At 31.2% G+C, this 26,263-nt stretch overlaps 1 protein-coding gene across 1 annotated transcript in view; it reads right to left on the reverse strand.

The window, feature by feature from the left end:
* The window catches only part of LOC145333979 (putative monocarboxylate transporter 5), a 69,718-nt gene that overhangs the window by 6,383 nt on the left and 37,072 nt on the right, over window positions 1-26,263 (reverse strand). The window contains exons 6-12 of the mRNA XM_080179248.1: window positions 25,897-26,014; window positions 25,404-25,487; window positions 14,756-14,926; window positions 12,579-12,679; window positions 5,245-5,406; window positions 968-1,046; window positions 392-516 (exon numbers count right to left, since the gene is read on the reverse strand). Coding sequence (XP_080035374.1) covers window positions 392-516; window positions 968-1,046; window positions 5,245-5,406; window positions 12,579-12,679; window positions 14,756-14,926; window positions 25,404-25,487; window positions 25,897-26,014 — 840 coding nt within the window. The remainder of the gene's footprint in view (window positions 1-391; window positions 517-967; window positions 1,047-5,244; window positions 5,407-12,578; window positions 12,680-14,755; window positions 14,927-25,403; window positions 25,488-25,896; window positions 26,015-26,263) is intronic.

Here is a 26,263-nt window from a genome sequence, read left to right on the forward strand (position 1 = left end):
TGTTATACATATACAACCTTAATAATAATATTAGGTTAGGTTAATTAGTGTATAAACACATTTTGCCATTTGCTATCATAAAAACCTTACAATAATTATGAAAAGAGGTAAAAATTTTAGTCTACAATATTGATACTTGAGTAATTCTGAAAATTATAAAAATAAAGTAAATCAATGCAGATTTATACGCCCTTAAGATCTAGCTAACTACTGAATTAATTAGCTTGCGTTTTAGGGAATATACCTACTATAATCCTGTAATGGGTTTCAGTACCCTTACTTACGAAATGATCCTGTGATGGGATTTACACCCCCCCCCCCACAAAAAATGAAGCCTAGTAATGTAAAAAAAAAAAAAGATTTTTATATTGATTTGGTTATAATATTGTACCTGTTGATCCAAGGACGATCACTGAGCCAGCCCAGAATAATTCTGCCGACAGTATTGGCGATACCGATAACTGACAATAAATATGAGGCCTCCTCCTCTGAGATACCCCATAATCTTGCTCTATCCTAAATAGCAGAAATTATTTTAGAGACTCTTTTTTATCTTTAAGATTAAAAGGAAGTCTGTGTCTGTGTGTGAAGCGAAGGATTTCTTTTACCCGCTTAACAGATATGGTTCTCCTGTAAAGCTTCTTATAGGCCAGGGAAAGACTTATACATTATTTATTCAAGGGTGCATTTGGTCTTTAACCCCTAAGATAAATTTACCCATCCCTTTTAAAACTAAAATTAATCTTTTACGTATTATCCTTTAAAAAAAGTAAAAGGATGTCTATGTAGCAAAGGACCTCATTCACCGCTGAACCGATTTGTGTTTAGAGAAGGTTACCTCCGCCCTTCCAGGAGATATAACCAATTTAAAAAAAAATTGAAAGTGCAGTCAACTTTCTTCCCCTCCCTTACCTCAAGTGCCCCTTGGGTGGGACGAATCCGCTAGATGTAAGAAAAGATTACTAACCGGTGTAAACACATAAGGAACATTAAATCCAATGCTGGTGAGGAAGTTACTGGCTGCATACATCATAAAGATCGGATCCCTGAACAAAAATGTTTCCAATAAAAAATGAAATTTTTATTTAAATCTTCGCTTTTTAAAACCCCGACGGTTAATGGTTTCTTTTTAAATACCGTTTATAAAGAAATACTGAAATAAATAATACTATTATGTAGAGCCTGAAAAAATACATTTGTTTTCTTATTTTGCCCTTTCTCAATTTTTGGAAGATGATTAAAGTCCCTCCACAGATTATGACATCATAATCTGTGGAATGACTTTTCTCGTATTTATTTGAATCCGGTGGATAGGAACCGGTTCTCATGAATACGAAAAAACTATGTCTAGCATCGTATTATATCCAGTTTTCTACGAATATAGAAATGTACAATCATAAGATTAAAACTAGTTTTTTTAGCCGGTGCCTTCGGCACCACGGGGCTAAAAAAACTAGTTTTAATCTTATAATTGTACATTCTATATCCGCGGAAAGCCGTTTATAATACGATACGAGAAATAACTATTATCATTTTCGATTTTTGGATATATTGACTAAATTCAAGATTTTGCATTTTTATAAGCATCTGTTATAAAACATCTCAAGTCCAATATTGACCAGATAATGGGGAAAGTTTGATATGCTAAGCTATTTAGCATCAGCGAGGAATGAGAAACTGTCCCAATTTTGTATAACTTTAGCGGAACAAGTTCCAATTACGTCATATTTTTCTTTCCCGAAAAAGAGAAGGGGGAAAGAAAAAAAAGGGAAGGGGGGAAGAAAAAAGAGATGGGAGAAAAGGGGGTTTTCCCCATCTCTTTTGAAGAGATTTTCTTCCCCCCCTCCCTTTTTCGGGAAAGAAAAATATGACGTAATTGGAACTTGTTCCGCTAAAGTTATACAAAATTGGGACAGTTTTTCATTCCTCAAGATACTTCCTATGCTCAGGCCAGAGATATTTTATTAATCATACTTATCCTGAGTTAACAATTAAAAGGTCAATATAGGGCTTAGTGTGAGTTTGGACTGTGAGTATATGGGTTGCTGAATGAAAATTTGGTGGCTGCAGCTAAGAATTGCTGTGGCTTAGAGTGGATGATTGATTCTTTCAGAAAGCCTTCTTACAGCTGCTTTAACCTACATAACGTCGCGTGGTTAAGACAAATTAGGCTTCGAGGTGTAGTGGATAAAGGTGGCTGAATTGAATTTTTTAGTTGCAGCTTAAGCTGAGTTTGCCGAAACCTCAGTGAAATTTCACATTCATAAAAGATAATAATGGGGAATAGTCCTTTTCGTGACATCGCCCCATATGGGGCGATTCGTTGTATTTTTAAAATGGCTTTTTATAAGTTATTTTAGGTTATATTGGGTTAGGTGATTGCCCCACAGGGTTAGGTAATCGGCCCCGCAGGGTTAGAGCCCCCCCGCAGGGGCTAGAAATAGGAGAAAAGTTACTGTGAAAAATATGAAGAATCGCCCCATAAGGTGCGATGTTACGAAAGGGACTATACCCTAATAATGTTATTCTCTAAACTTAACTTCTCATACTAAAATATCGACTGACTAATCATTCCTCAGAACAGCTGTTCCTATATTTGAAAATATTGGTAAACTCTTGTTGATTCAGGAAAACTTCAGTAGCAGTTAATAGGTTTGGGGAAAGTTTAGCAACTCTATAACTTTCCAGTCTGTCAATCCTATTATATAGGAAAAGTTGAAACTCTTAATGTACTGAAACACAATAATAGAGGATTTTTGTTTTTTTTGTTTATTACAACTTTTTAAAAAAGAGGATTTTTGTTTTAATTGTTTATTCCAACTTTTTAAAAATTAACAATAAACCTAAAGAATATAAACCACAAAATATTTATTATCAAAAAAAGTAAATTATTACCTACTTTACTTATACTATTTCAAAAATGTTTTTTCCTATGAAAAGATTTAAAAATGTTAAATTAGTTTTTAGGACAAGAACAGAACCAACAGATGTTTACTGCAGTAAATGATATAATATACATGTCTATCTATCTGAGTTTCATTAACCATTGGATCTCTTCTTTTTCCTATATTTAGTAAATATATTAGGTTGATGAACAAAACATCACATCCTATTTTTAAAAGCGAAGCTTTTCTATAATTAGGGTAGGTCCGTCCGTACGTCCGTCCGTCCGTACGTCCGTCCGTCCGTACGTCCGTCCGTCCGTCCGTCCGTCACGGATAGCTTTTTTCGTTAATTTAGACATGTTAGAATTGTCCTATCGATTTCAAATTTTGCTTGGTGATTCCTTTAGTAGTTAGGTACGATTTAGAAAGCGTAGCAACTCTATAATAATTACCAAAATGTCCGTAAGTCCATTGTAAACATGTTGATTTTTTTTCTTTTTTAACAACAAATTTTTATGAGATTTAATCATCCGATTGATCTGATTTTTGGTATATTGATTCCTGGGACAACAAAGTATAATGTTATAAGCGAAGCAACTCTATAATCAAGTCCTAAAAATGTAAGTATGTCCATAACATTATCCTGTATCAAGCAGTATTTCATGAAATTTGTTTACAATTTTGCTTCGACTCTTATATATTTTTTCTTCTGATTATTCAGTTCTGACACTATATAAGTGTTAATGTCCGTTTGTCCTACCATTTCAGTGCTTTGCTTTTATGGATGTCGTCATCCTTGTTTATGAAACAATTACGTGATGGTTCCATTTGTAAATATGGATAAATATAAAAAACTAAGTGCATTTTCCCTTAACTGTCTGAAGCAGTGGCGTGCAAAAGTGGAGGTTGGGGGAGTATTTACTCCCCCCCCCCCCCTAGGTGTACACTAAATTTCAACTTTAAACAGCCAAATGGTGTGTTAAGGTAAAAAAAAGTCACCCCCCTTTTAACTTTAAGGGGGGGGAGTGTTAAAATTTTTCTGTGTTTTGTGCGTCAAATTACCAATTACGCTTGTTTGAATTTCGTGTAAATGGATGGGCACCTAGTGGGTTATCCCCACCCGTCTGACACTAAAATCACACTCCCTTGTTGTCTGTAATACAGCCCCCTAAAGGGTAACAACCCCCACGATGTTGTTTGTGTCAAAATTTTCGGGTGCACTCGTTGCACCCATCTGGCAAGACCTTCTACACCCTTGTATTGGTCTGTAGTCTAGCCTTTATTACTTTTATTTATTTTATATCAACTACAATAAAGTTGATATGAAAACCAAAATAACTGAGATATGCTACGTTTGGTAAGAGTTATCTTCACAAAAAAATCATATACGAACTATTACTATACGAACTAAGTTATATAGCAACTGTGCTTTTGACAAAAATACTTTGTATGATTATTTACAGGTGTCAATGCTTGCAAAATTTTCTATTTTACTAAAAATTTTAGAATGAAGAAGCTACGATAATCCTATCATAGGCTTTGTAAATATCTAAACTACATTAGAATATATATAAACTTTTCTAACTTTTTTTTTAAATTTTTAAACTAAATTTATTTTTTGTTTATACGGAATCTGTATAATTAGACACTTTCTGTACATGTACACACGCTTGTAGAAGGATACTTCAAAATCTAAATAAAATTGACAAATTTTCCATTAATTTACTGGACATTTTATTTGATTGTTTCTATTGCAACTGTTTTACAGTTTACTGTTATTCTTTCATCTAAATATTGTTCGGTGCTAAATAAACCTTGTTAAACAAGGATGACAACATCCATAAAAGCGAAGCACTGAAACGGTAGGACAAACGGACATTAACACTTGTATAGTGTTAGAACTTAATAATTATCAAAATATAAATTTATAAGAGTCAAAGCAAAATTGTAAGTAAACTTGTTGTAAAACTGCTTGATACAGGATAATTTTTATGGACATACTTACATTTTTAGGACTTGATTATAGAGTTGCTTCGCTTATTACATTATACTTTGTTGTCCCAGGAATCAATATACCAAAAATTAGATCAATCCGATGATTTGATCATATAAAAATTTGTTGTTAAAAAAGTATAAAAATCAACATGTTTAAAATGGACGTACGGACATTTTGGTAATGATTATAGAGTTGCTACGCTTTCTAAATCGTACCTAACTACTAAAGGAATCACCATGCAAAATTTGAAATCGATAGGACAATTCTAACATGCCTAAATTAACGGAAAAAGCTATCCGTTATGGACGTACGGACGGACCGACCCTAATTATAGAAAAGCTTCGCTTTTAAAAATGAACATACTTGAGCAAGGAGAGGTCCAACATTTGTCTGAAGGCCTTGGCCTGCTTGGGACTCGCCGGGAAGCAACAGATCTTGTTGTCGGAGCTACTCTGTAATCCCTCCTCACCCCCTGCAGGGTCCATCAACACGTTCATACTCTTTCTGTATCCCTGTGGGTCTTGCCTAAAATGAAAAATCAATTAAAAATATTAAATAGATTTTTCGAGAAAAAAAATGTAAAAGTAAAGGGGATTAATAACTTAAACAACTATGAAGCAAGTCTATATATAGATTCTATGAGATTTATAACTTAAACAACTATGAAGCAAGTCTATATATAGATTCTATGAGATTTATAACTTAAACAACTATGAGGCAAGTCTATATATAGATTCTATGAGATTTATAACTTAAACAACTATGAGGCAAGTCTATATATAGATTCTATGAAAGAGGTACTACTAGGCCCTATTGTAAATATCCAATTTAACCATTTTTTTTTGTTTTTAACAGGGATATTTATTACTACTTATTTCACTCAGGTTTTGTTTAACCTGTCAATCTATATACTTACTTTTTTTATATAAACTTAATAGAACAATAATAACGATCAAATGCTTTGTAAATATCTAAACTACATTAAAATAAATATTGTGTCTATTAACCCCTTACAGTCGGGCCCCTTGCCGCACCTTAATCGGTCGGGGGGGGGGGGCGTTCAACGCCCCCCCTTATTATCTCAGTTCCTATTAGAGCTAGAGGGGTATTTTTTAGTATTTTGGTATTAAAAATGCTTTGTTTTAGTCAAAAAAATATTTTTGCTCTTTACCTGGATGACCCTGCCAGGTTTGCTGGCATCCTGTGCCCGCCAGGATGGAGATATTCAAAAAATTCCAACTCTCAGTTATGTATCATACCCAAACTTAAAAAGTCACGCAGTTTGGGCTCTTTATCTTTCACACACAGAAAATGAGATAGACAAAAACAGGATGGGGGGGCGTTCAACGCCCCCCCCCCCCCCCCCGACCGTTAAGGGTTAATGAAAGTAATTTTTTTTATTTTCCAGCTATTTCTTTTTACGGTATCGACCCAAAGTGGTTGTGTTTTAAGAAAGAGCTCATAATCATTTCATTGCATATATGAGCTTCACTTCCCTCCACAAGTTCTTCCATTTCGAATATATTATTAAAGTATTATCATTGACTTTTAAATTGTATTTTTGTATCAAAGATAATCTACAGCCTTTTTTTATCTGCAAACTTTTCCCAATTTAACCCTTTTTGAAAAACTTATGAAAATTTGTTTTGAAACTTGGAGTAAAGTAATTAAAAGTATATTCCTGGTAAACGGAGGAAAATCTGTTTCATTATCTTGTCACTCAAACTTTAACAAACTTTGAAAATGGATATATTCAGGTGGGAGGGGAAATTAACGTATAATTATACTCACCCACAAAACTTATAACCTCATTTTGACATCCGTTAGTTTTTACAAAGTTTCACTTTGGGGTTAACTAGGTTGGGCTGTGCAAAGTAAAGGTGTCCAAACTTTTTAACCAATAATTTTAATCAGCTTTAAAGTGGTAATTTTGTTTGTAATAAAGAGGGTTCATAATGAGGGTTCATTGACCCTTCTCTAAAATGAAGTATACATAAATTTGATAGCAAAGATACTTCATAATAACAAATGTTTGCACGTCGGAATATTTTTAAGGTAAGAGTGATATTTGAGATATTTTTAAAAAGCAATTTCTCTATATTTCACTTTGACCTGAGTCATATAAGGATAAGGAATTGAAATAAGTTAGACTTCTTTAAAAATTTTCCATGAAAATTAACAGACAATTACGGATGGATAACCCCTAGAACATGTCTTATAAAACTTTGTGCTCTTTAACCTACCATGTTATCAAAAATAGATTAATTTTCGTTAAAAATATATTAATTAATTTTATCTATTAAAATTCTTGCGAAATTGCGTAGTAAAATAACAGTTTTTGTTTGTCTTCAAAAAAGTTTTCTTTTTTGTTAGTTTTTAAGACATAATTAAAACAAGTTTATTTAAAGTTAAGTTTTCTTAATCAACCTGCAAATCATTTTTAAAATTCTATTTTCAATTTAAAGAATTGGCAAAGGGTTTAGTATGTATTGATATACCAGGTTCGGCAGCCGCGCATAAGCCTCAGTTTTAAACCTGCTTGTGAGCAGAAAAAGAAATTTCAGAAATAAGGATTGTCTGCTAAAGAGCAGTTTTATACATCCAGCTGAATTTTATAGTGATAGAATGGGGTATTCCTGTCCAGTTTTTTGTTTAGGAATGAATATTTCTTACCCTCGTGAATAAATGATGACCTATCGGTCCATCATTTATTCCCTCGGGAACAAAAAACTGGACAGGAATATCATTCTCATTTAAACAAAAACTCATTTATTTAGGCTAACATGTGGTTTAATTTTGGTTTTTAATTTTCATTTATTTCCCGGCTATGATCATTTATATCCCTGATATCAAGTTTCTTTTAATAATTAATAAAAATTCTAAAATCTTCCAAAAAAAAATTAAAAATCTTCTAAAATTGACTACCTCCGGGAAATAAATGAATATTTACATCCACTATTTAAGGGGTTGTTTATATGGGAATGACGATTTCACCGAGGCTACGCGCGGCTGCCGATCCCTGGATAAAACAAATCGACAGTAAGTTTAGAAAGAAGCAACTCTTATATTTATTTAGGTCTAATATCTATAGCATTTAAAGAACCTAATTTTGAAAAAAAAAGTTTTTTATGAAACAAAAATGAAAACTATTTTAATATGCAGCTTCCTTGTTTATTTATTTTAGCTTTAATCATTATAGACCCTGAACAGAGGAAGTGTAAAGTAAATTTAACTATCCCTGATAAAACCAGGAAAAATAAACTGAAATAATGCATAGTACAAATGTTAAATATGTCTACAGACTGCGAATTTCAAAGCTGGAAAAAAATTGAGGTATTTCATCACTGACAAACAATTAAATTTATATTCTTAAAGATTTTCAGTGTATATTTCAAGTTGAATTTATAATTTAATATAAAAAAAATACAAAGCTTCACCAATTTACATAGGACCAGAAGTTTCAACATAAAAATTTTGTAACATTCAACTAATTTTATATAAGTTTCATCAGATAAGTTAAAACAAACATAAAATTTGTTCTGGTGTAAGGAAATGTTAGGCTATGAAGCTAAAAAAATCGCCCAAAAACATTTAAATGTTGCATTTGAAACGACCACACACACACGTTAAACTTGATATTTACACAAAATCTGAAAGTCAGTGGCAAAAGTTTTTTTTTATAGCAAAGCTTTTCTATAATTAGGGTCGGTCCGTACGTCCGTCCGTCCGTACGTCCGTCCGAGATAGATACCATTTATTCGTTAATTTAGGCATGTTAGAATTGTCCTATCGATTTCAAACTTTGCATGATGATTCCTGTAGTAGTTAGGTACGATTTAGAAAGCGTAGCAACTCTATTACCAGAATGTCCGTACGTCCACTTTAAACATGTTGATTTTTCTACTTTTTTAATAACAAATTTTTATGTGATCTAATTATCCGTTTGATCAGATTTTTGGTCTATCAATTCCTGGGACAACAAAGAACAATAGTATAAGCGAAGCAACTCTATAATCAAGTCCGAAAAATGTAAGTATGTCCATAAACATTATCCTGTATCAAGCAGTTCTTCAACAAATTTACTTACAATTTTGCTTCGACTCTTTCGATACTTTTATATTCTGATTATTTAGTTCAGACACTATACAAGTGTTAATGTCCGTTTGCCCTACCGTTTCAGTGCTTCGCTTTTATGGATGTTGTCATCCTTGTTTTATAGCAAAGCTTTTCTACATATAGGAAAAATAAATTTAGGAATGCTTTAATGAATGATTTAATGCACTGAATAAAGATTCATATATTAGGATTTTCAATAAATTTATGAATCAAAGCTAACGTCTAAAAATGATAATTTGACTTTATTTTTCTAGAATAATCCTGTTAATTCGATTCATAGATCAATTCAGCAAGTTATTTTAAGCAAAGTAATTACTCAACTTAACATATTTTTAAGTATTTCATAATTAAGTATCTTGTATTTTAGTAATCTTAAATAGTAAATAGTTAATTATTGGTTTACTTTTAAAGAATATTCTGTTTCTATCAAAAAAAAATTTAGCTTTTCTATTTCATGGTCTTCCGTCTTTTTGATGAGCTTTGTTATTAGTAAATTTGTAGTTCTTGTTGTTTTTTTATTTTGCAGAAAATTGTAAACTGAATTTCAATGCAAAAACAAAAACAGAATGAAATTCGCCACCCAAAAAAAGATTTTATTGCGTTGAATCATAAAAGAGTAAACTTATATAATGTAAAACAAGTAATTTAGTCTGTTTACAAACAAGGATAATGATATCTACAAATAGCAAAGCTCTTGAATGTAAATTAAAATCAGTAAAGAATCTTCTCTATAAAACTCACTCTGTCCCTTGGTCAATCCATGTTTTTTGGGCTTCCCTATTTATGGATGTTGTCAAAATTGTTTTCAATAAAGAAACATAAAGATGAACTAAAAAATTGGTTTGCTTTAAAAACAAAAAATGGAAAATTTTTGTATTATTCTTGCCAAAATTTGTATTTCTATTTTTATCATGAATTTAACTGTCCTTGTTATATTGGTAAATTAATTAAATAGTACAACAATCAGGAAATAATGACACCTGTGCTAATTAACCTGATATTAACATGCAACTTGTGTTCTATAAGGTCATATCTTTATCAGTTCTTTTTGCATGTATCCTTGTATAAAAATAATAGGATCTGTGTTTGTGTGTGTGTGTGTATTTATAACGAAGGATCTCGCTAACCGCTGAACCGGTATGGTTTTTCTTCAAAATGTAGCTTCTCATAGGTCCTGGGAAGGTTTATAACTAGATGGGGGAAGGTACCACCCCCCTAGAAAAATTGCCCCTTTAAAAAATTTTTACTTTTTCTTTAGAACAAAAATTGAAAGTGGGGATCAACCTCCCCCCTCCCCCTCAAGTGTCCCAAGAGGCCTCTATTATCTAAAATATCATTTGTTTTGTTTTGATCTTATGTTTGTCAGTCAAATTATTATAATATCTTATCATATTTTCTTTAAATAATAAGCTTGTTGTGAATTTGAGTGTACTTTTATTTGAAGACCATACTAAATTATTAACATAAATAGTCTGACATAGAAATTTATGGATGACACAATTAACGGTAATTTATCATTTTATAAAAAAAAATATTTGGATATCATAATGCCATTGCTGGCTGGTATATTTTTTGGGAGAGAAAATGGGCGGTAAATTAATAAACTGTCGTTGAATCCTTCAGCTCCCTGATGGATTTAGAAACATTTAATATAAATTATACCTTTTAAACTATATGAGTGTTTAAAACAAAGGACTGAATAAAACATCATAAATAAGAAGTATTTTTCAAGAATGAACACAGTAATAGTGTCTGACTGATTATGACGTAACAAAAATAAATTAGCCAATGAGAGGCCACTATAAATTTTACCAATGGTCAATAACGGCCTCTCATTGGCTATTTTTTTTTGTTATTTCATAATCAGTCAGACACTATTACTGTGTTCTTCAAGAATTATTCATTTTATTGCAAATGGGTTAGGAGGGCAGGTTAGTTAATTGTAAAATGGCATAAAACCACAAATTCTGCTATCTACTACCACATTGCATATTCCATTATTATTTGAGCACCATATTTTGGGTATAACACGACCGAGCGCCCATCTGGACTTTAAAAATTGCTATAACTTTTTGGATTATTGACAAATTTTTAACTTCAATGGCTGAAAAAATTAATTAGGTAACATTTTCATGATTGAAATAAGAAAAAAAAATTAAATTAAAAAACAAAAAACTATTTTATGAACATAAAATGTGAGAGACAAAAAAATAGAAAACGCTCTGAAACTGTTGGCAAAAGTGGAAAGCCATAATTGCCAGAAAAATTAAAAATGCAAATGTGTAAATGTCACAAAAGTTCGAGACAACTAATTTTATGCACCTAGCTAGGAGAACAGTAGTTTTAATGATTATAAAGTTTTTTTAGCGCAAACATTTTATTAAACTTGTGTAAGAATGCATTCGTTTATTCAAAAGGAAAATCGGTTATACACTTTTTGACAAACCCAATGTAGTTTTGAACTTAGTAGAGCATTTGATGAAGTAATCGAATAATAGTTATTTATTGTTTTTTATACAGCTTTCTGCTAGAAAAAATAAAAATTAAAGATTATTTCCAATTTGTGTTTGGGTGCATTAGGGGGGTTTATCAGGGGGTTAAAACCCTAATCAAGGGGGGTATAGAGGGGTGTAGGGAATTTATATGAATTTTGCCTGGGAGGTGGATACACCCCCCTTCTTTACGCCTCTGCCTAAGCTTCTGCCAGATAAAGTTTTATTAGACTTATAGTGGAGTATAAGTTTTTTTTCAGATTGAATATAGCCAATTGTAAAATTCTTACTTGTATTCAGGTAAATTGAGGAGAGAGCCTCCATACAGAATACTTACTTGTATTCAGGTATATTGAGGAGAGAGTCTCCATACAGAATACTTACTTGTATACAGGTATATTGAGGAGAGAGCCTCCATACAGAATACTTACTTGTATTCAGGTATATTGAGGAGAGAGTCTCCTTACAGAATACTTACTTGTATTCAGGTATATTGAGGAGAGAGTCTCCATACAGAATACTTACTTGTATACAGGTATATTGAGGAGAGAGCCTCCATACAGAATACTTACTTGTATTCAGGTATATTGAGGAGAGAGTCTCCATACAGAATACTTACTTGTATTCAGGTATATTGAGGAGAGAGCCTCCATAAAGAATACTTACTTGTATACAGGTATATTGAGAAGAGAGCCTCCATACAGAATACTTACTTGTATTCAGGTATATTGAGGAGAGAGCCTCCATACAGAATACTTACTTGTATTCAGGTATATTGAGGAGAGAGCCTCCATACAGAATACTTACTTGTATTCAGGTATATTGAGGAGAGAGCCTCCATACAGAATACCTACTTGTATTCAGGTATATTGAGGAGAGAGCCTCCATACAGAATACTTACTTGTATTCAGGTATATTAAGGAGAGAGTCTCCATACAGAATACTTACTTGTATTCTGGTATATTGAGGAGAGAGCCTCCATACAGAATACTTACTTGTATTCAGGTATATTGAGGAGAGAGCCTCCATACAGAATACTTACTTGTATTCAGGTATATTGAGGAGAGAGCCTCCATACAGAATACTTACTTGTATTCAGGTATATTGAGGAGAGAGCCTCCATACAGAATATCTTTTCTGTTCATCACACCTGTACCGTCCAAATTCACCTCACTCTTCCTCTTGATGGCCTACAAAAAAATTAATTATATGAAACAAATGATCTCTTAAACGGCTTAATCAAAAGGTTAGGCCTTTTCAATGAAGCTTAAGATAAAACATTCCGGCCAATAATTTAATCGAAAGAACTTTGTTTTTAGTCATTTCATTGGGGATGATTGTACATAAATTCATCGTCTATTGTCTTATCTTTTAAGATCTCTAGCAGTCCATACTTTTCAAACAAAGTTGTTAATGTAGCATTCAAAAATCAGAGCTTTTATAAGATCTGTACTTTTATTATGAAACAATTGTCTAATGTAAGTGAAACTTGATATGTTCTAATAAAGATTTATTTATTATCTAACTAAGCTAATAATATTATAATCTTAAGAGTGCCCGATTTAAAACAACTATGTTTTATTTATTTTATATTTATTCATAACGAAAATGAGTTATACAACATTATATAACTAAATATCGGGGGGGGGGGGGGGGGGGGGTTGATCCTAAAATAATAATATTAAAAACAAGAAAATATTTAATGGAGTAAAGAAATGTTGACAAAAAAACTGCATGCCACCACCCTCCTGTAAAAAAAAGTTATAATATAAATATTCGTTACCCGCATAAAAAGCATACAAAAGATGAATAAATGTTTTGACATTTTCAATTATAGTTTATGTGTTTTTTGCAATATTTCTAAAAGTACAAGTGAAACTTTTAGAGCAATTAAATAAATTTTAGTGAAAAGCTGCTCTATAATCTTTTAATGTTTATATGTATTACACCAAAATAACGTTTTTCCGCGTAATTATACTTTTTTTCTAAAATTTAATGAAAATATCTAGGTACCTAAAATGAATCTACTTATATGATTCACCAAAAATCTCAAGTAAAACTGAATTTTCTCCAAACTGTTGTAAGTTTGTTGTTGCTGTGCTACCTTTGATCAAAATTGACTTTGTTTTGTTTTTATGCACAGTTATATGAAGATTTTTTAAAAATTTGTTGTTGTATTTGAAGTTTTGAAATTGAAATATGACATTTTAATTTAAAAACAAAATAGGTGAATTTTCTTTTAACTTACATAAGCAGATATGTTTCTACTTTAAAATGTAGGTTCTCATAGGTCCAAGGAAAGTATATGATTATTTTAGGGGTGGGTATCACTACTCTGCAAGAGAAATCTTCCCTAGAAAAAAATGACTTCCCCAACAAATCTTTTTTTTTCTTTTTACAAAGAAAATTTTAAATTGGAAGGGATAGTTGACATCCCCCCCTCCCCTCCTAACAACCATGAAAACTTGTATTATCTTACTTAAAATTTTCGTAAAGGGGGTAAAGAAAGCAACCCACTTACCTTTCCCGTTAATTCTTTTAATCTTTACAAAATAATTCCCCCCTCCAACACTACCTTAATTTAAAGTTATTTAAAAAATAAGGAGGGGTGTTTTCAGGGATCAAGAATTGATTTGAGGGAAAGCACAAAAGAAGTTTCAAATGACCAATGATTCTAAGAATTCTACAATTTTTTTTACAAACAATAGGTAGGTATCATATTTAATTGTTATTTGAGATACAAAACTGTGTTAATTTTCTAATTTGAAAATACTAAAACATCTAATTAACAAGGATAACAACATCCATAAAAGTGAAGCACTGAAACGGTAGGACAAACAAAATTTAACACTTCTATAGTGTTAGAACTTAATTATCATAATATAAATTTATAAGAGTCAAAGCAAAATTGTAAGTAAATTTGTTGAAAAACTGCTTGATACAGGATAATTTTTATGGACATACTTACATTTTAGGACTTGATTATAGAGTTGCTTCGCTTATTACATTAAACTTTGTTGTCCCAGGAATCAATATACCAAAAATCAGATCAATCCGATGATTAGATCACATAAAAATTTGTTGGCTCAAAAGCTTTTTTTATTTTTTATTTTGATACGTTGGTTCCAAACTCGCAGCGTCTATCCAAACTTTTCAACAAATAATTTCAATATACAATAGGGGTAGTTTTTTTTATCAAATAACTTTATCTTCCCTTGTCTTATCCCTTAAGATCCCTGTTCATCAACCCTGGTAAAAAGTTATACCTGGAACTGTGCATGGCTGCCAAAGTGGATCTTTGGTCTGGTGTCTGCCTCGTTCAGGAAGGCCGGGTGCGACATCGCCATGCGGGCCATGTCATTGTACTTCCCGTTCATACCCATCTGCTCGGCGAAAGGACGGATGGCTGTAACGGCCTCTCCATTAACCTGTAACTCCTAAAAAATATAAATATTTTATTTACATTATCAATGTTTTAACAACTTTGTGGATTTTAATTAAATTTTGATTGGTAGATTCACTAAATTAAGTGTACAAACATTTCAACCACTATTTGTAATCTACAGTATGGGTAGTTTTGTGTATCATCAATTATTAGCCATTGTCTTATTCCTTTTAGATCCATGTATTGGAAACAATCTTATTTTTAAGTATATAGAACTGTTACTTCACAACAAACTAAACCTTCGATTTTCTTTACATTTACGAATATTGTCACACATCTGTTAACATATTTAACATTTTAAAAAATCGTTCAAAGTATTTTCATTAAAAGAAATCGTCTGAAAACTTATCTATATCAAAACTAAATCGATATTAGTCTTTGAGGTTTTAAAAAATATCTATATAAATATGTCTGTCTTTGAAATAACAAATATCTAAAATTTGAAATGAAACTAGATATTTTTGTCAATGAATCGAAAAATATGACAATATCTGAAGAAACATTATGAACATAAGTTTACAAAATTATCCATGAATTAAATTGTTTCCCGAACAAGGACAGACGTACGAACGAGGCATAATGAAAAAGTGGCAGCGCTTTAAAACTAACTGATTCTAATTTTATGTTGATCTATAATTTGATAGAATTATTATCTGTAAGAAGTGTAATATTTCTGTCTAGCTTTGCAAAAACATGAATGCATATTGAACAAAACTGAGGGATAATTCTCACCCCCACCCCCCATACAAATTTTAAAATAAGGAAATAATCAGTATCTTACTATATAAATTGGGGAAAGAAATAGAGAGAGGCGGGGGAAAATTAAACAAGGTTGGAAAATGTACAATACACCCCTGTAAAACTCATTTTAAAGGTCGAAGGGTGTAATTTTGTCATTAGCAATCTAAAGGTGGTTTGTCTTAAAATTAGGAAGGCCTACCTTCCCTATTTTTCATCCCCTTAAAAATACAACCCGTCTGACAGAACCCTGTGCACGCCACTGAATGTAAGTATCTCATATTATGTTAAGGACATTTACTTAAATTTTTGTTTTTATTTCACTAACCATTATACAAGTTTCAGCAGTAAAAATTACTTTCTCGTATTCATTCGAATCCGGTGGATAGGAACCGGTTCTCATCCATACGAAAAAACTATGTCTAGCATCGTATTATATCCAGCTTTCTACGAATATAAAAATGTACATTCATAAGATTAAAACTAATTTTTTTAGCCGGTGCCCTCGGCACCTCGGGGCTACAAAAATTGGTTTTAATTTTGTAATTGTACATTCTATATCCGCGGAAAGCGGTTTATTATACGATGCGAGAAATAACTATTATAAATTTATGTTTGCTGCGCTCTTTTAAATTATTTTTTACATAATTGTTTTTCTCATAAAAATGTCAAATTTGAAATAACATAAATAATATCTAAGAAATAAAACATGTGTTAAAACAATCATCAGTTATTCAGGACAGTATCAACATTAAAACAAGGATAACATAAATCCATTGGTAGCAAATGATATGTAACTTTAAATCCTAAAATAGCCAGACGACATTTCAGAAGCATATCTGATATAGCAGTTGAATATATGACATTTTCCTGATGAAATTTCATGTCCAAAGAAGTTAAAGACCGCTATAAGGACAAATTGAGTTATAAAGTAGATGCTAATTGGTAAATAATAGGATTTCTCGTATTCATTCGAATCCGGTGGATAGGAACCGGCTCTCATCCATACGAATAAACTATGTCTAGCATCGTATAATATCCAGCTTTCTACGAATATCAAAATGTACAATCATATGATTAAAACCAGTTTTTTAGCCCGTGCCTTCGGCACCTCGGGGCTAAAAAACTGGTTTTAATCTTATAATTGTACATTCTATATCCGCGGAAAGCCGTTTATAATACGATGAAAGAAATAACTATTATTGTGTGGAATTTTGCCGTCTGTCTTTGATATCATCTAAAAATTACAACCAGAACAAATTATGTTCAGAGTAGCTTCGCTGATAAAAAATACATTACTGTTATTTAAACAACTTATCACGCTGTGGGGCGAGGATAACTATTCTTTAAATTAAATACTTTTAATTTAAATAAATCCATAAAATTTAGTAGAATTAGGGATGTGGGAATATTCCCATTAAATCAATTTTATTTGCTCCAAGAAGGTAATTTTTAAACTCTGAATGACAGGAACACTACATGTTGTATATTTGTGTATCTGGAACATTTGTCCAGAAGTCCTAACTGATTATATTTATATTTACACTTGTTTATGGGCAAGGCAATTCTTTCACCCTTAGTATTGACGTCAGAGAACTGACATAGCAGCAGTAGGAACCCGTTTTAATATCTTTCGTTGTGAATTTATTTTCTCGTATTCATTCGAATCCGGTGGATAGGAACCGGTTCTCATCCATACGAAAAAACTATGTCTAGCATCGTATTATATCCAGCTTTCTACGGATATAAAATGTACAATCATAAGATTAAAACTAGTTTTTTTAGCCCGTGCCTTCGGCACCTCGGGGCTAAAAAAACGGTTTTAATCTTATAACTGTACATTCTATATCCGCGGAAAGCGGTTTATAATACGATGAAAGAAATAACTATGATTTCACTTCCCTGCTAATGTATCTAATAATTTACATGTTATGGGAATGTTCTTATTTATGATATATTTATTTATATTGAAACATCATGCTGTTAGTGTTTTAAACAAGGATAATATCCATAAGAGCGAAGCTTAAATATCCGACAGGCTGCCAAAGAAGATAATGGGAGCATACTTTTATTAATATTTAAAAGTAACCACTTTATAGTAATGATTTTAAAGTTGCTATGTTTTCGAAATTATATCTTATCGTTACCAGAATCATCTGGCTAGGTTTGATGTCTATTGAATGTTCTACGCTACAATACGCTACGGACATTCTAACATGTTAACAGTCTAAATATAGAAAAGCTTCGCTTTCTAAAAAGAGTCATAAATGTCATAATAAGATTTATATAGATTCATTCATTTGTTAAGGGTGGTAACAAAATAAAGGGGGGACTTTATGCACAGATCTCGTAATATATTTTTTCATGGCACTTTGATCAACTGTTATAAAAAACTTAATATTTTTTAGTAACAAGAAATTTATTTTTAGCTTTCTAAATACTCTTAAATAAAAAATCATTGATTACGAATATTGTCTAAAATGCGGATATGACCTAAATTCATTTATAAAAAAAAATTCCAGAACTAAATGTGTCAAGTGTACTTTTAATGACTTCTGACAATACATATTTCTTTTTATATAACTATTCCACTAGTGGCTCTGTATTTTAAGGGGGAAGAGAGAGGTTAGAAAATAGCTTAAAATCATCCCAATACTTAAATCTGAAAGTAAAATTGCCTAAAACCATCACAGGACCTATTTGAAGATTACCTAAAAATTTGTTCAGTAGTTATTGAGATTTTAAGCATCAGACAAAAAAAAAACCTCGATAGTTTTCGAGTTATGGAGACAAAATGACAAGAAAACATTGGAATGAGTTGATCACTAAGAAATAGATTTTTCTGAGAAGAATCTTTAGGTTGTTTATATAATATAATTTTTCACCTGATGAGTGTTTATGCTCTTTAAGATCGCAAGAACAATCGCATCCTCCCTATATTATAACCTTTGAGGCTGGATGCAGAGCCCTTATAAAGAAGCTTTTTATTGTGCCTATAAAAAATGACTTCATACAATACAATTGACCAATGATTGGCCAATACACAGACTAATTTACCAATGGCAGTCGAGTATACACTTTAATTGACCATTGATAGGCCAGAATGACGTCATTCTTTATAGGCACTATAAAAAGCTTCCCTCCATAAAATATTATTCCTACTTGAAAGAAACTTTTTATGTTGCAAAAGTCTTAACAGATGTTGAGAAAAATATTTATGGACAAACTTTCAATCTCTTGCTAGTAGCGCAGCTAATCTTTAACTAGTAGTACATTCGTTTTCAGTTTCAGAACATCAATTTAAAGCGTGTTATCAGTAAGTGCTATTTAATATTTAATTTCTTTGCTGTTAGCTTTTCTCTAAATGTTGTTAATGCTGCGCTAACTAAGGACACAATTGTTTGGGAGTAGTCCCTTTCGTAACATCGCCCCATAAGGGGCGATTCGTCGTATTTTTAAAATGGCTTTTTTTTAGGTTATTTTAGGTTATATTGGGTTAGGTGATTGCCCCACAGGGTTAGGTAATTAGCCCCGCAGGGTTAGAGCCCCCCGCAGGGGCTAGAAATAGGAGAAAAGCTACTGTAGAAAAAAATACGAAGAATCGCCCCATAAGGTGCGATGTTACGAAAGGGACTATACCCAATTGTTTTAATATTCATGTAACAGCCTTAGAGAAACAAGGAATATTTTTTTCCAATCTGAGGAAAAATATAAGCGAACTAACTTTTATAAAGCCAACAAAACAGATAACTGTAAAACACAATTAAAATATATGTATTTTTATTAGTCATTATATTTGATACAAGTATCACCAGAGCTGCTAGATATTATTTTATTGTTAGAGAAATCTAAACAATTCATTAATAACAGCTAAATTATCATTAGATGTATATTACCGACTGATCAACCTAACATTGGAATATCTTTGCTATGAAAAGTATTTATCTATTGTTGCTTATGTAATAGGGTGGGTTCATATCGGAATTAGACAAAGCGGGGATGTGCAACAGATAAAATTAACCTTAAAAACATTTCTGACCAAAAAAGAATTTAAAAAAATTGAGTTTTAGAACACGACCACTTAAAAATATAATTCATTACTCATTAGTATGCAAAGACGACATTCAAAAAAATTTTTGAATCAGAACTATGGCTTCATGGTGCTCCCTGGAAAGGCCTTGAGGAGCTGAATCAGGAACTTTTGTCCGTTTCAAAATATCTCGTTCCTAGCCTTAGAAATCACTAAAAAACCAAAAAATTTTAAGGTTTATTGAGAATTGTCCAATTTGTAGAGGTTTTTTAGATTTTCTCAAGCTAGGAACGAGATTTTTTGAAACGGACAAAAGTTCCTGACTCAGCTCCTCAAGGCATTTCCAGGGAGCACCATGAAGCCATAGTTCTGATTCAATAAATTTTTGACTCCCATTTACAAATAGCTATACAATTGAATGTCTGGTCGTCAGCGGTTTTAAGACTTAGGATAAATTTTAAATCATCCAGAGGTGTATTATATCTATATAAATTGAGTGCAGATCCCCGCTTTGGCCTCAGAAAAAAAATGTCCAAAATCGACCCACCCTATTATGTAAGCATACTTTCTAAAGTAAGACATTTTCTAGCCAAAACCCGATATCACTGCTGCATCATGTATGTATGTGTGTCTTTTAGAGGGCAAGGCTTCTTTTTGACTCAATGTCTTCCGTCTGTTTGTTCGTTTTTCTGCTCGTCTTTATGTTGAAATAGTTCTCCTACTAAGTTATTTGTTAAAAGGGGCCCCGAGAAGTTAGATAATCAAAAACTGAGGGAGTTCCACTAAATGAAATTTGTCTATTAATTTTTAAATTTATTTTTCTCACCATTAACAATCAAATATAAATCAATTAATCCATCTGTTTCATAGTTCTAAATATTTCCATACAATTTTGATTAAATTCTTTATTTCGCTGCTTCTGAATGATGTCATCCTTGTTAACTATTGAGACATTGTTATTGTTTTCTGGGAAATAGTTTTATAATTGCGGAACATTTCTTGACTGCTTAGCTTCTCTAACTCAACTTGTTTTATAAGTTGTGTGCACAGGGATTTGACAATTGCATGGAAAACTAGGGCAAGTGAAAAAGTGATGAATGCATTCTTTTTGATTTTGAGGCAAAGGTGAAATTAAAAACATACCAATATATTATCAAATAGAGTTAGTCTCTTAGTAGAATTTTAAACAGATTCTTAATACAAACATGTATTACAGTATGCTGAAATACGAACATGTAGTAATACTACAGTATAACCCACGAAAAAGTGTTTTTGAGGTGTACAGCCTTTATTTCTTAATGTATCATCAAAAGCAGCATGTGTTCTTGTTCTCTTTACAATTTTACACAAGTCAAAGAGGAAAAAATAATTTTAAGAATATATCAACAGAGATATTGTAAAAGTTTGTAAAAAGCTCCCGAGAAATAGAATTTTTTTCAAAACTTTAGCTTTAGAAATTTCCGCTGTTAATGGAGGTAAACTTTCAATTTTTATATAGTCTTATGTGGAAATGTATAGAGAAGAAGAATATATACAACTTTTGATAATATATTAGGAAATATAGGCTGTAAAACCTAAAAGATACTTTTTCGTGGGTCTTACTGTTTATGTAAACTCTAGCAGCTGCGCCCCTAACATCGTATTCTAAAGTCTCAAGGGTGCAGAACTACAGCCTAAACCATCCCATGACTTAAATTTCAACATTAACAAAAATAGCGTAAAACTATCCATTGACCTATGTCAAGCTTACTTTCTGTAAAATTTTTGTCCTTGTTGTTTTAAGTTTGTCCTTTTTCTCATATTATGCATTTGACACATTATACAAGCAATAAACATAAACAATAACAAAATATTTTTTTTTTAAACAAGGATGATAACATCCATAAAAGCGAAGCTTAACCAAACAGAAAGTCAGACAGATGAATTTGCTTATATCATTATTTACTAAGTATATTTGCGTTAACTTTTATTTAATGAAATCTTCCAATTTTTAACCTGTACAAAACGGCCTGCTTAATTGCTTCAAGATCCATGTCAGATCTATATAGGAAATAAATGTCTATAAACGAGCTCAAGTTTTCCAAGGACTATTCGTTGGAAACTCATAGTGCTCCAATAATCCATAATAAACTCTCATTGCCCAGAACGATAAGACCCATTATTATACTTTATTAAAAACAAATTCATTTTTTTCATTTCATGTTGCTATTTACATTATTATGAAGTATTTAATTTCTAATCATAAAAAAGAAAATTTAAATTTATGATATAATAAATTTAAGAAAACTCTGTTTTAAAAGAATTCAATTGTGGCGACACTTTGTGTGTTCAAATATTGAACTAAAATTGTAATCATATAATAAACCCTTTGGTGATGGTAATGTAAAGAAAAAAATATAGATTTATTGAGAAATATGTATGCATATAGAAAACTAGCAAATAGGGAGATAGTTATATCGAGCCAACTCTAGTTTTCATATATACACCAAAATGCAAATAAGATACAAGTTATTTTTAAGCAGGGATAGAACAAGGAAAGAAACTATCCCTAGCAAAATTGGATGTATATTGTATTGTCATGTTTTAATGCTTTATATGTTATCTATGTGGTAATTAATTGAAATAATTGAATAAAATTTATATTTTAGTAATTTGATCAAAGGCATGGACCGAGTTAAGTATGGGTGGGGGGGGGGGGAGGGGAGATTGAGTAGGTGGAGAAAAGGGAAGAAACTCTTCCCTAATTTAGATTTTAAGAGACGATGTTGACAAGTTAGACAGGGCGATCGATCCAATGTAAATGATTTTGAATTAAATCTCTGCAAGGGTTTCGATTTATCCATTAGATAATCTGTTTTTAAGTCATAGAATTAAATGAGCTTAGCTACTGTTGAACATTTTTAACCTTGATAAGAAAAGAAAAGGTATAACAATATATATACAAGAATAGAATCATTTGTTCATATGGAGATGACAGATTCCATTATGTGCTAAAGAGGTTTTTATCCAGGCATAATGTTCTACATAAAATGTTTAATAAAATCTATATTTAAGTGTTTTAAGAACCAATTGAATGTGTTTGTCGTTAAAATATGTAATGGATAGTAGACTATAAAAGTTTTAAAGATTTTTAATCAATATAATAGATTTGAAATCTGCATAAAATTTTAAGGATTTTTTATAAAATTAGTTTTTTATATAATTCTTTATTTAAAGGCGCAAATGCAAATTAAGTTAAATAATTTTGAGATCTGTGATTGGTGGATTGAAAACTATCTGCGCTCTGATTGGAGAAGCTTAAGTGACGTACATCATTCAACCAATTAGAGCGTAGGTAGTTTCCAATCCAGCTATCCTATTGGTCAAAATTTATTAACCTAAATCGTATTTGCGCCTTTAAATAAAGAATTATATAAAAAACGAATTTTATAAAAAATCCTTAAAATTTTATGCAGATTTCAAATCTATTATATTGATTAAAAATCTTTAAAACTTTTATAGTCTAATGGATAGGCCAAAATGAAATTTTGTTTTCTTACATAAATATGAAAAATCTGATTAGATTGGTCCTGTCCAATATTTCTGTCCAGAACTTTCTTTATTTAAAACTAGTACTTTATATTAAAAGATGTCATACCATAAATCATTTTAAATATTGTGTGTTTTTTAATGTTTAATAATTACAGAGTTGCTACGCTTTCTAAATTGTACCAAACTGTAACAGGAACCATCCTCTCAAGTTTGAAATCGATAAGATAGTTAAATTTTCCTCTATGTACGATGAAAGCTATCCGTAACAGACGGACGGACGGAAGAAACTACCACAAAATTATAATCTTTACTTTTGATAACTAAAAAAAAGAATATGCGTTTTTTTTAATATGGGATCAAAGGATGCGAAACGTTTGAATCAAATATTTTAATCTCTAAAGCTATTTCTATTCGATTTGTTAATTTCTAATAATTTAAATAGAAAAGCAACTCTAAAACTATAGGGTATGGTCATGTTAATAGCTGCTTCTGTTAACCTACAGAATACCACTGTAATATGTAAAAATGCTATTTCTGAGCGAAAACCAGTTAAGATATCTATTTCTCATTAAAAATGATTCAAATTGTTGTTTCTAATCTATTCTCTAAAACTGACTAGCTTTTTAAAAGGGAAACTCTTTATTATAAAATATCATTTAAAAATCAAAATTCAGTAAACTTTTTAATATATTACTTTTATTATTGAAATAAGCCTAATCTATAACATAAAAACTAGAAAAGGGACACTCTTACTCATATAAATATCACAAAAAATCTAAATCTAAAAATCTGCTTTATTTAGTTGTTTTTACTTGTAGACTTTGAGTTTCTTGAACCATTTGATTAATTTCAGCAGGTTCTTCTGCCAAAGGAGCGAATAATATTCGCCGAGCCCTTCTTTCTATCTAATTAAAAAATAAAGTTGCCTTTTCATAGTAAATATATGCTCTTTTGATGTTTTTAACCATCCTTAACAATAGAGTTATCCCCCAAGATGTCCAATCAGGTACATAAATCTGTCCAACTAAAAAAGACGAAGGTTTTGTTGGATGATATAATTATTATAACTTTTTACACGGGGGAGATTAAAAACTACCCTTTTGTGCCCATCTGTTGACACTTTCTAACCAGTAATTAGGTCGGATTGTCATTATTGTTCCAATAAAGAAGGATGTCAAAGAATTGACAATGACAAAAATGACCGAAGATACAAAGTTTCTATTGAAGTAAAGTACCAGAAGCTAATTTTTAAAATTTTGAAGCTGTAACTTTTGTATCTAATGTGTAACTATGTTTTAAATAGCTTAAATTTTTCCTTGTAAAGGTTCTCATGACCATAAACAAATAAATATGTTGCCTATCCTTTTATAGACACAAAGGCCACAGTTGTAGGAAAGCTACGCATTTTAAACTAATTAATATAAAAACAAAAGATTAAGTTTATGTGGCGTGTTTTAGTTTCTTTTTCCAAGGGTGTTTTTAATTAGGGGTGGGCCAATAAGGATATTTTAGATGAGATCTATCCAAAATTTAAATTGGTAATAAAGAAGGGTGTAGCCGAGAATATTTAAAACTTGGCATGTGTGCTCTAATGTTTCACAATCATTTAATTAAGCAAAGCTTTCTCAAATTAGTGTAGTTATGTATGTCTTCACGAGACTGTTAGGTTTTACTTAAATGCAAACAACTTTTTTTTTGATAATACGTGTTTTTCAATTAATTTGCATTATTTGGTTCCTATATAAATATAGCTATTTAGTATTTCCTAAGAAGGTGAGTTTTAACATTTTAGTAAATACTTTTTTGTTTTTTTGATTTGTTATATTATCGCATTACTAGTGCAATCGAAAATTATTGAAATTTAATGATAATTTATAGAACAATGGTTCTTGCTAAACTTGCTATGAAATAATGACAAAAAGACTGGGCTAGCCAATCAACATGAAGACAACAGAAAACAGGAAAATTATGTCCATAACAAAAACTATAAATAACTGTTTTGTTATGAAGTAGTGCAGGCTTATCATTAAGGAGAATCTTATCAGTTCATCGGTTAGCGTGATCCTTTATGTAAAGATTTACCAATTAAATTCTAATTCACCATGAATGACATACGAACAAATAATAAGTTAATATAAAGTAGTTGAGCTATTGAAGTTATGATACTTACTGGAGTAATCGTATTTGTGGGAGACTTGAGATTTCCATTTCTTTCTATCAGAACCTTATCTTCACTCTGAGTACTCAAACTTAACTAAATACATAAAATTTTAACATTTTAATCATAGAGATGGTAATATATATCCTTATATACAGCTGGAAAAACGAAGATATTTTCATTTCGTTCATAAGATAAGATTATAAGAATTATTTTTCAGAAGCTGATAAATTATGTATTCCCTAAATAAATCATACGTCACTTTGGGCATTATGGAGGGGCCGACAGACAAAAGTGATAAATAGAGTAGTTGGTGGTTTCACCCGTATAGACTGTATATGCTGTCAACTAACTGAATTCTTTTTTCTTTCAGGAGCTTAAATAATTTTTTTAATTACAAATAAGGTGGGTGGGGGTTTGGTGATCTAAAATAGATTTAAGTGAAAACACTGAGAAGATTTTTTAAAAAATATATAAAGTAGCTTTACTAAAAAATATTTGTTACCTTAACTTTGCTGTTAACAGGTCTAGGTGGCCTGAACAATGCTCCGAAGAATATGTTAAGAAGAACAATGCAGGCAGTTACTAACAAGGCATACTTCCATCCTACAGCCTTTATCAATCTAAAATAGAAAGATGCAATTTTTATTAGTATACAGTTCGTTCATCCAGTAAGCGGGGAGGGGATGGGGTATAAGGGGATGGATTGGGGTATCATTAGTTTAACCAGCTGCGAGTATTACTTTTAAGAGTACATGAAAATCTTACAGTTTAATTCATAAATTTAAACCCGCATGAGAATAAAATGTTTAAGTGTATTTTTTTTTAAGAAAAGAGATTATTTTAGTTTTCTTTTATGCTAACCTAAATGT

This window comes from Acartia tonsa, chromosome 2 (genome assembly GCF_053477335.1).
Source record: "Acartia tonsa isolate MP-2025a chromosome 2, ASM5347733v1, whole genome shotgun sequence".
Taxonomy (NCBI): Eukaryota; Metazoa; Arthropoda; class Copepoda; order Calanoida; family Acartiidae; genus Acartia; species Acartia tonsa.